The sequence below is a fragment of the Dipteris shenzhenensis genome, chromosome 11, assembly GCF_047967505.1.
Source record: "Dipteris shenzhenensis isolate YYH24624 ecotype China chromosome 11, Dip_SZ_1.0, whole genome shotgun sequence".
In the NCBI taxonomy this organism is placed as follows: Eukaryota; Viridiplantae; Streptophyta; class Polypodiopsida; order Gleicheniales; family Dipteridaceae; genus Dipteris; species Dipteris shenzhenensis.
The window spans coordinates 30,560,816-30,572,143 of record NC_141606.1 but is presented as its reverse complement, the minus strand read 5'-3'; the positions used below and the strand labels follow the sequence as shown (position 1 = coordinate 30,572,143).

The following is an 11,328-nucleotide window of genomic DNA, read 5'->3' as shown; positions in this document are numbered from 1 at the left end:
TAGTAATGATTACTACCTACAGACTCTGGCAATTATGAGGTCCCTGCCATTTGCCTTGATCATGATTAATCATAGGAGCCACCTCTCCTTCTGTGTGACCTCCTTAACTTGGTGTTCTTTGGTTGTCTCTAGCTCAACGGGTCTGGTTAGAATTATATCTCTGTTGGTCTATTGGAATGTAGTCTACACATAGCTTTTTCGCTCTTTGAGGTTTTGTGGACTCCTGAGCCTCCCCATTGCCCTCACATTGCGGCCCCTGTGCTTCATGTACACTTGATCATGTGGTGCGACTGTAGCTTAAGGGCATGGGGGTGTCCTCCTTCATTGTTCCTATTCAAGTTTTCGTGGCTTCTCACGTCGTTCAGTTGAAGCTTCTAAGTCCATGCACTATTTGCAAACATTACGTGGAACGTTACCTCAAGAAATTTCCAAGTCGTTATATTTCTCTTATAGCAATGAATTGTACTATATTTGAGCTTCAACCTTGGCTGGGATAGTGGCTATTTCTCTCTATTATGGTGTTGGTAGATACTCCAGGAGCCCTCACCGTGATCACTCTATAGCAGCAATAGCCTTGGTTTAGTAGAGGGGATGGTGAGAGACTTGGCATCAACTTCTTAAAGAGGAGACTAACATTATTTATGTTGTTTCACTTTGTTTGAGGTCTCAAGTACCTAGTGTCACTGTGCTTCTTTTTACTAGCCTACCTTCTATTCGACCAGTCTATTCCAAAAATTGTGAAGCTAAAACCAGTGCTTCTTTGAGGACCATCTCTCCTAGCCTCATAGGATCGCTCTCCACCCTTCAACTTGATGGTTTATAGCTCATTGGGTTCTTCTAGTTCCTAGCCTAGCCAGTGGTTCTGGTCTTCTGGTGCCGAAAGTCAAATTGATTAATACGTATTCTCTTGTTCTGATTCGATTGCTCTTCTTCATCCATTTGCAAATTGATGAGTGCGATGCGACATTCTTTTGATCGTGTTGGATTCTTTTGTCACTCGTTCAGATTAAGAAGTTTTTTAAACCGACAATTGTGGTGCAACATTCTTCTGATCATGCTGGATTCTTTTGTCAATTTGCTCCTTATGTCTCCTTTATTTCTTCCATTTTTGTTCTAATGATTGGTTGATCTTCTTCATGAAGTGTTATTAATTCATTTTTATATATATACATATATATGATTTTTGGAAGGATCAGGGTCGTAGGCTTAGGCTTAAGTCCAATATCGCTTAGAGTAGACAGTAAATAGAAAGCTTTCCGTATAACTATATATTTCGTCAATTTGTTTATCTTTTGATAATTTTTTTCCTTGTTTCTCTTTTGAAAATTCTCTTTTTATAGGCCTAATGGCTTGTCGCATGGATTCTTTAATGATTGATAAGGGTTGGTTCTTCTAATTTTACACACACACACACACACACAACCTTGATTTGGTCCATCATTTTAATGTTATATTTTTTTACCTTGATGTTACATTATGGGCAATGTAGCTTGTGTATAAAAAGTAATTGATTATTGCACATAGCCATGTTGTCACGTGAGCAATTAATGGATTGAAATGTTTATCATTTGCTAAGTAAGAGGTGTGCTGTCATATTGGAAATACATCTAAAACCAATGACGGTAATTACACTCTTCAATAACTTCTACTTCAAACTAAACAACAAAATGGCATTGGACAAGGTACTTTCGATGACACATACAGATGGGAATACATAGTAAAAGTTCATTGCAAATGTCAAAACACATGACAAGACAAAAATAGAATGGCATTGTTCTAACAAAATGTCATGTTGGATGGTGGCTAGTTAGTATCTCTCCTCCAATTAATATGACAAATTTCACAAAGTGCGACAAGTATACAGGGGTACTTATATCATCAGTATATTTTGATTGATAACTAGATATTTGGGAATTTTTGGAATGACATTATTAGAAAAAGAAATTTAGCTTTCGATTCAAATACCGCATGACAACTTAAAGCATTGTATTATTGTACAAAATGATGCTTAGAATTTGATTTGTATTGAATCAAGTTGTTGAATTAAAGTTCAACATTGTAATGAATCGGTTTGCATATGTATCGTACACACACGTATGCACTTATACACACACACACAGTGTATGTGGTGAAAGTCATACAATGCCTATCATAAACAAGTGGGGTTACCAATTGATACCTTGGTACCTCTATTACAGAAGAGGAAGGTGATGCCAAAATTTGTGTGAAACTCAATCGCACTGATGAGTTTCATGTATAGTGAAAGTTCCACAATTCCTATCACAAATGAAGGGGGAAGGTAAAAAAAGGTTGGTAAAGGCTTGAGCCTTATTATTACTTGATACCTATATACCTCTACTACAAAAGGAAAGGTTTGAGGAAGGGATGTTGAGACTTTGTGGGTATGTGAAATGAATTTCCATCAATATGGACATCAAATGGGGAAAGAACCATGTGACATAATACATGGTGAGTTCTTTTATGTGGCTTTTTCACTATTTCATGTTAACGTGGATTTTCATACATACCATTCTCAACACATATTGATAATATGGAAGCCTTGGATTTTGATATACACAAGGCATGGAGACATTTCATTGGCATATGTGCACAAAATCCGGCTACTTAACATGGGGGTGGTAGAGATAAAGTAATCCAATGGTGCAGGTGGCTGTATGGCGATATGGCCAATAAGGGCTATTGGAGTGCCATCATATGCAGAATCCTTGGTGTCCCAAGTATTTTGAGAGGCAAAAGCAAAGAAAAGAAGGAGAATCTATGATCCTCAGTAGAAGCACGACAAGAACATGCAAGATGGCATGCAACTCATCGTAGGGAACGTGATGCATGGATATAATCAAACAAACCATGATGGTAATAGGGAAGCCCATGTAATTCATTCAGTCAAAAATAAAATTAAACCACTTTGGACTTTGTAGAAAGGTTGATAACTCTTCTAAATGTATGGAGATTCATAAGTTTTCTTGTTTTTAGTTTATCCATACGTTTTGTCAACTAGTTTTTTGGGAAGATTGAAAATTTTTTAGTTTCTTATAAGATTGGATAGATTTAAGGTTTTTTAGAATTTTAACTTTTAATCATCTTTTACGGGTTAGGGATTTGTGCCCTATGTCATAAAGGATTTGTATCATCTTCATTTTAGGTTCTCTCTATCCCTATCCACTCCCTTCACTAGTCTTGCCCTCACCTCTAAGGATACTCATGTTTGACATCCCATTCTCGTCCTCTACCTTCTTCAATCACAAAATAAAAGGCAAGGAGGACCACAAAATTAAAGGGTGAGCAAATCAAGACTTCAAGTGAGGAGGCTCACTTAGAGCACGAGTCTTCACTGCCGTGGCGACAGGAGAAGATCCCCCTCAAAAGAAGGCCTACCACACAAAATGAGCTTGATGAGAAGGCAACAAGGACCACATTGCCAAGGATCTCTAGAAAAAGAGGTCTTGTGTGATGGAGGAATCAAGGTCAAGGTCCTAGGATGCCCAAATGCTCAAGTTCTTAGTAGGACCCTTCCTCACCAAACAGAACATGATGTACCCCATGTCGACAATTTGGTGAAGAATTGATGCTAGCCTACTTCTAAACCTTGAAGTATCAAAGGAAATTTCATTTTAGCCTAAGCTTTCGAGAACGGTAATCTGCTCACTCTCCTTCACTTCGTCTTGCACACTTTGTTCTCCTTCACACTCTCACTTTCTAAGACTTTCCTTCTCTCCCTCCTCCCTTCTGGTTGCCTTATGTAGCTCTAATATTGCTCTAGTAGATGTGCTTCAAAAAGTGGAAAGATATATAAGTTGCATACCCCTTATTTTCTAAAATGTGTAACATTTTGAAGGCTTGGATTAGCAAAACTCTAAAATAGAACTGCACAGAATTATAGTCAAGCCTACGATGAATTTATAAAACCACTACAAGGAAAGAGCACGACAACTCTTGTAAACATTTTCCTCATCTTGAATAGATTAGCAAAACTATGTCTAAATTATTGAAACTCAAGTTGGAGCTTCTCTGAATGAACCAAAATGATGGGGAACTTAATCTAAACTTCTATTAAAAGCTTCCTTGAACCGGCAGAATATTTTGAAACGAAATGGCCTAAAGAAGAACATGAAAGTAAAAGTGCAAGATCAATGATAGCAAACTTCAAATCAATGTACCTTCTTGCACCTCACACGTTCCCCAAAACTTGAGACAATTTCCATTCAAGAGTAGCTGGTGTCCTCCAATGAATTTTTTTCAACTTCCACCAACAAAAGGCTTTTGATAGCCCATTAGTTCCGCATGCTAGTGCTAGTTGGTGGTTAGAGGTTGCAAGGCTTCCTATTTTAGCTTGTTGATCAAAGGTGCAAGGACCATGGGAATGCCATTATCTCAAAGAAAAGTGGATAAAGGATCGATGTGGTGCCAAGCATTGCTTTGCTGAAGACGCAAACGTGGGAAGAACGAATACAACCCCATAGAACAGCAAAGGGAAAAACTTTTTATGATAATTGATTTTCCATGAAGTAAACACCAATATGATCATAACTTACAAAAGCAACAATAACAATAGTAATGAAAATGAATTTAGAAGAAAGAATTGGTATGCTTTTCATACTTAATAACCCCAATATGATATCTTTCACCAATTTTCCAATTTTCGCAATGCCCAAGTCTCTTCAACTAATCTGAAGAACCCATGGTTTTTCTCACTAAACATCAAGTAAAAGTAGTTGATTAATAAAACATTTTGGCGTGATACTCTAAAGAGATTAATAATAGCAAAAATTGTTTGTCGAACCACAGCAACAATGAGTTTAGAACCAATTAAACTATAGTAACGCGAGCTCAATGCAGCCCATTCATCTGTTATACATGGGGCGAATAGAGATTTCCATGCTTGATGTTTCAAAAGTGACTTGAATGGGCTATGCTAACAATCCCTTACAATTGCGTGATTAGCTTCAGAATGTGGATTCGGCTACAAGGCTACACATGAGATGCCTAGGGTAGCTCGAAAAGGACAAATATATGCTTTCAATGCTCTTTTGAAAGTTACAGAAGTTAAGAGCTCAGGAAATTCTGAAGTTCACAGCTGGCTGGTAAACTTCAGAACCAAGGCTAAGACATGGAAAGGACTCGAATTTTGCAACTTCTCAAAAATTGAAAAACTACTACAATACATTTGACCTTGGATAGGACTCATAAGCTTCAAAACCAAGACTACGACATCAAATTTTGCATTTAAGCCACGGCAGACATTGCAACCTCTTGTTAGCTCCACATGTGATAGCTAGGGTAGCACGAAAAGGGATGCTCCTATTTATGGTTGTACAATGCGGATGTTTTAACGTGAATTGTAGCTGCACTCAACCATGTCCACAAATGAAAAGTTGCCAATCCACTTAGAATTGCAATGATATTGATTACCCACGATCCTATTCTACAAATACAACCCATTTCAAGATCCATGGACAAAGGTGTTACATCCAAAAACAACAAATCTCACACTTTCTCATTGCCCTCGCTGCCACCTCCTCTTCGATGACTTTCACATCTGCCCAATTCATGTTCGTGAGTCCTCTCTCCTCGTGATGTTGCTGTTCGGATAACATTAGCACCTCAGATCAGATCTCATAAAAGTTTGACCATGCCAAGCATGCAAGATGGGCTATGATCATTGCACTTGGTCGAAAGGTGAGTAGGCCCTTGGTGTGCTTTATTGATTCATTAGCATTTCGACATGAACCCACTTGGACCTGTGTAAGTCATGGATCTTGGCAAATAGCAGGAGAAACCATAGCAAGCTTCATTGTAATCTTCGCACTGCATGCAGTAACGGGAACAAGAGGAATCATTGCGACTTTGGTCGCTTCGCTCATAGGGGTGCAACTTTTTTGCAGGAAAGAAACCACAGTCAGACGAGCGATGGAAAGAGAGATTATGATTAGGATGTGTGCGCGATGGAGTAGGGAAGGGCCATGGGGAGGCCTTTCCCACGAGGAATCTGATAGGATTTCGACGATCGGCCGGTAGGCTGAGAGCCAAATCCGATCGGATTCGATTTGGGAAGGCTGGACACATGGCCTTTCTTAGCCGTCAAGGGAAGTGGGGAGGGGCCGGATGGTTGCCATGTGGTAGATATGGTTGCTGATTTTTGGGAGGCACATTCCACCCTTTTAAGAGGGCTTGAGCCAACGGTGGAGATTGCATCTCCACCAACCCATGACCTTCATTGATGGAGCTAGCGTGAGCTGAAGCGAGAGAGAAACGTGGAGTGGGGTGGCTAGAACCTGGAGTGGCACACGAAGCATTCAATGCGTGCCTTCTCCAACACTCCTCTAGGGGGCTCCAGCCTTTTGCCAATGTGTGCAACACGTGGTAGCCTGAGCATAGCCTCCAGCATCTTCCTCTTCACGAATCCTCCGCATGCCATGTGGCAGCCCAAAACTCCTCTGTGCGACACATGGTAGCCCGTTTATGTGACACATGGCCTGTTAGTCTCCTCTTTCTCCTTAATATATTATAAGATAAGATAAGATGACGGTGCTGCTATGTGTCTTGGGTGAGGAATTGCAAAAGGATTTGCTATTGCATGATGAATATTGAAAAGGTTATACACCTTGACAACAATTGGTGGGTGAAACCTACGTTAGGGTTCTTGGGGAGCATTTTAAGGTTGATGCCACTCGTTGGGTGAACATTGACTTGGGTTAAGTTCTATTGCGAATGGCAATGTTAGTTGAGTGTGTGGAAAATTTGATGGGGCTTTCCCTTGGTCATAGTGGGACCCAAAGACCTCGATATTTGGTTTGTGAACGTGATTGCTACCCATTGTGGCAAATGTCAGTACCATTAGTTAAATTAACAAGTTAGTGCATGTTTGGCATACTTTTCAGTGGCAACCATTTTAGCAAGTACATATTTTGGCATGTTTTAACAAGTTAGTATATGTTTTGAAGCTAGCCACATATCTCAATGGCCAGTCTTGATATTTGTCTCTCTTCATAGTTTTAGGCTAAGAGAGGAGGTCGCATTAGCATCTTGAAAACGAAGAAAATAAGAGTGAAGATGGTCACTCCATTGCAAGTAAGGAAAACACACAGTTGGATCTTGAATTTAGCTACCCTCGTTAGAAAATTTATTGAGCTTTTCCAATGTTGTGTTTTCATGTAAATGCTGATTTTGGAGGATAGAAAATGTGAAGCGTAGAGTTGAGCATCATGGCACGTGAGAATGTGTGGTAAGCAAAACTAGAGGGTTTTTGGAATCTGTTTACGTGAATGGCAAGCCTCTTGAAAGTTTCTAGGCAAAAGTGACTTGTTCGGTTGCACAACACTAGTGCCTTCCTTCACATGGAATGCCGAGGGAGTAGCTACTACTGAAGCAAAGTTGGAGGGTTTTTTGGAATCCGTGTACACCTATGGCAAAGGTTCCTGGAAGTTGTTAGGCAAAAGTCACCAATGGGGCTGAACGATGTGAGCGCCTTGCCTAGGGAGCAGCCACCGAAGCAAAACTGGAGGGTTTGTTGGAACTTGTGTGGCTCTAGGGCAAAGATTCTGGAAGTTTCTAGGTTTGCAAGTCAAAAGTGACCTACTAGGCCGAACGACGCGAGCAACCTATAATGATGCGAGCGCCTTCTTGCCAGCACCGAAGCAAAGTTGGAGGGGTTTTTTGTTGGGGGGGATCTGTGTTCCACCTATATGGCAAGGTTTTTGGAAGTTTTGAGGTATAAGCGACCTACTGGCCCTTGGGTCGGATGAAGCGAATGACCTACTACTTCAAGTAGCCGCACACAACTGGACATGTATGGCCAGGTTGGAAGTTTCGAGGTAAAAGCGACCTACTGGGTCGAATGACGCAAATGACCAACTCGTGAATGGCCAGGTTGTTGGAAGTTTCAAGGTAAAAGCAACCTACTGGGTCGGATGATGCAAATGACCAACTGCTGCAAGTAGTGAGGTCGCAAATGCGCGAGGCAAGAGGCAGTAGCTTCAAAGACACACTACCGCCATTTTTTCAAAAATTCAGATTTCCCACCAGCTTTTAAATGTGAGCTTCTTCGTTACGTTTCATCATCATCATCATCATCATCATCATCTTCTTCTTCATCTTCTTCGTCTTCTCTTCGCCATAGCCAAAAAGCTTCCCTTCTGCCATAGCCGAGCTTGCCTTCAAGCTTTTCCATCGCCATAGCCAACGCCATAGCTGCCACAGCTCTATGGAGCTCGACCTCCTCAGTTTCCCCTTCTCTGTCGATTCCTTCTCCCCTTCCTCCTCCCGTAAACGCCTCCATTTCCTCTCCCACTCCCACCTCGATCACACCCGTGGCCTCTCCTCCCATTCCTCCTTCCCCATCTACTGTTCCCCCCTCACTGCTCGCCTTGTCCTCCTCCGCCATCCCCAGGTATTTCGCAACGCTTCCTCTCCATTTCGCTCTGCTTCTTCTTGCTGCTTTCACATCTCTAACGGATCTCTCATCCCTGTTTCGCTTCCTCAGATGCACAAGCATCATTTCGTTGTCTTCGACGTCGAGGAGCCCTTGCTCGTCCACTCCGAGGATGCTTCCTTCACCGTCACCGCCTACGATGCCAACCATTGCCCAGGTGGGCTCTCAGAATCAAGGAGCCTGCCGCGTCGGTTGGGGTAGTTTTGCAATGGAATCTCATATTTGTCGCACATTTCGTGCAGATTAGTTGTAGGTTGCGTGGAATCCATGCGAACAAGTTTCGGAGATGAGTCCCATCGGTTTCCCAAATAATTGTGCTCGATCTCATTCGCGTTTTGCATGCTTCGATTGACTGAACTTGCTTTTCCTTACAATCTGCAGGTGCTGTTATGTTCCTATTCGAGGGAGATTTCGGCAGAGTCTTGCATACGGGGGATTGCCGGCTTACGCCGGAATGCTATTCCAGGCTTCCGCGCAGGTTGTTCGGCGGTTCCTTGGATTGTTTGTTCTTGGACTGCACATTTGGAAAGGAAGCAATTCGGATGCCACTCAGGGAAGAAGCTATCAAACAGGTTAAGATGAAGCTATCAAACTCGTACCATCACTCAAGCCTTCTAATCTCTCTGAATCCCCGTTGGTTCCCGAAGCATCTTAACAGGTTTTCGCTTGCACGGATGCATCTTTTGACGGCAATCTTGATTTGGCACTTGTGATTTGCAGGTAAAGCAATGCATATGGAATCATCCAGATGCACCCATTGTATACCTCGCTTGTGATCTGTTGGGACAGGAGACGCTTCTAATCAGTCTCTCCTGCACGTTTGGAATGAAGATTTATGTGGACAAGCAGAGTCTCGCCGATTTCTACAGCACTCTTGCATTGGTTGCGCCTGATCTGATTACGGACGACCCTGAATCCACCCGTTTTCATGTAGGTAGTTCCCCCTCATCGAAAATCTCGAGTTTAGTTTTAATTAGAGAAAAGTGCTTTGACAAAATTTGCTTCCGCAGGTCTGCGAAGGGTTCCCAAAACTCTACGAGAGGGCAAGGCAGAAGTTCGCTGCGGCTCATGAGAAGGGTCAACACGAGCCACTCTTCATTCGTCCCTCTGCCCAATGGTACACATACGGGGAGAGGCTAGAGGGCGTAGGATCTGGCTTGCTGCTTCTGGAAAAGATCTATCAGAAAGCACCCTCGATCACTCGTAGAAGGGCCAAGTCGGTGCCGACTGAAGCAGAGAGAGATCCATTCGGTATTTGGCATGTATGCTACTCTATGCATTCCTCGCAAGAAGAATTGGAGGCATTTTTGGAGAAGCTTCGTCCGAGGCACGTGGTGTCCACAACTCCTCAGTGCAAGGCAACCGAGCTGAGCTATGTGCGATCTCTGAAATGTTCTCAGACTTGTGGAGCGATGCGGAGTGAATTCATCACAGCGGAGGAGAAAAGTTCCGCTGGAGAGATTAGAGAAGATGCCATTTGGCAGGCTGATGAAGAATTCTCTGCTTCAGCAAAAGGAGATGAGCCTGTCTCAGATTCGCTCTCATCACCCAACAGAAACATTCCTCTGTTTGGGATGGCAGTAGCAGGGCTGGCTCCGTCTCCTCCTGTTTCTTTCAACTCTGATGAGGAATGTCTATCCGAGGGCGAAGATACAGCGAAGTCTAGGGAAATTGCTCCGATGAACAACCATCCATTGCATGATCCAATTCCAATTCAAGATGCTGTGGCTGTGAAACCTCAGTATCCTGCTGTTGAAGATGAAGATGAAGATGATCTTAGTGAAGAGCAGAGTCCAGGCAATTTGGAGTGCAGAAAGGTGGGTTGTTCTCCGTCACACAGACTCGGTTTTCCTGGACAGAAACAGAGTTCTCCTCTCCAGAGTAGCTATTCCACGAAGAATTGTGGCTTCGGGGAAACCGCTAGGAGACTCTACAGGTCATTGAACATGGCTGTTCCCAGGCCTCTGCCATCTCTTCTCGAGCTTGATCGGGAGATCAAGAGATCCAGGTTCTAAGTTTTTCCCAGGTCTATGCCATCTCTTCTCGAGCTTGATCGGGAGATGAGAGATGCAGGTTCTAAGTTTCTGCTTGAGGTCAAAAGAACAGCACAGAAACACGATTCTAGGGTCTACTCAGTAGCTACTAAGCAAGGAATTGTGCTTGGACTTCAAAGGAACAGCACAGAAACAGTAGCTAGTATGCAAGGAATTATGCTGTTTGAGCTCAAAAGAACAGCACAGAAACACAAATAGTATGCAAGGAATTGTGCATTGAGCTCAGAGGAAGAGCACAGAAATACCGATTTCCAGGTCCTGAGGAGCCACTATGCAAGGAATTGTGCTTTAAGCTCAAAAGAACAGCAGAGAAACTCCGATTTCCACTCTACTCACAGTGGATGCTATGAAAAGAATTTGTGCTTTGAGCTCAAAAGAACAGCACTGAAACACAGATTTCCGAGGTCTACCCAGTTGCTACTATGCAAAGAATTGTGCTTTGCGCTCAAAAGGAAGAAACCAGATTTCTAGGCTCTATGCAAAGAATATGGTTTGAGCTGAAAATAACAGAGCACAGAAACATAGATTTCGCGGAGATTGCCCCTTCTCGAGACATCTCGCGAGCAGGATTCATGTAAAATTCCAATATCAAGCCTTATATGGGGAATTATTCATTCTCCTTCTTTCCTAAGACATTTCATACATACCTTTTCATTGGTTAAACTCAATAATCAAGACGATTCATTGGTTAGACTCATTAATCAAGACGATTCATAGGTTAGACTCATTAATCAAGACAAAAATTAAGAGAAGAAGGAAGAGTGCTTAATGATCTTGGAATTCTTAGTTCCTATAGTTTCACATCTTCTAGTGTGAGATCCAAAT

At 42.3% G+C, this 11,328-nt stretch overlaps 1 protein-coding gene across 1 annotated transcript; it reads left to right on the top strand.

Annotated features, from left to right (window-relative positions):
* The first annotated feature begins 8,117 nt into the window (after positions 1–8,117).
* LOC147896888 (DNA repair metallo-beta-lactamase family protein) lies at positions 8,118–11,031 on the top strand. The gene is made up of 5 exons (XM_087381550.1): positions 8,118–8,407; positions 8,501–8,606; positions 8,831–9,021; positions 9,170–9,379; positions 9,460–11,031. The coding sequence occupies exons 1-5, from the start codon at positions 8,222–8,224 to the stop codon at positions 10,462–10,464; spliced, it is 1,698 nt and encodes a 565-aa protein (XP_087237676.1). The 5' UTR covers positions 8,118–8,221; the 3' UTR covers positions 10,465–11,031.
* The last annotated feature ends 297 nt before the right edge of the window (positions 11,032–11,328 follow it).

Excerpts from the sequence above, each read along its gene's own strand:
- LOC147896888 (XM_087381550.1), top strand. The coding sequence starts at position 8,222 with ATGGAGCTCGACCTCCTCAGTTTCCCCTTCTCTGTCGATTCCTTCTCC. Across the intron at positions 8,408-8,500 it reads TCCTCCTCCGCCATCCCCAG|ATGCACAAGCATCATTTCGT; the intron begins GTATTTCGCAAC and ends TCGCTTCCTCAG. Across the intron at positions 9,380-9,459 it reads CTGAATCCACCCGTTTTCAT|GTCTGCGAAGGGTTCCCAAA; the intron begins GTAGGTAGTTCC and ends TTGCTTCCGCAG.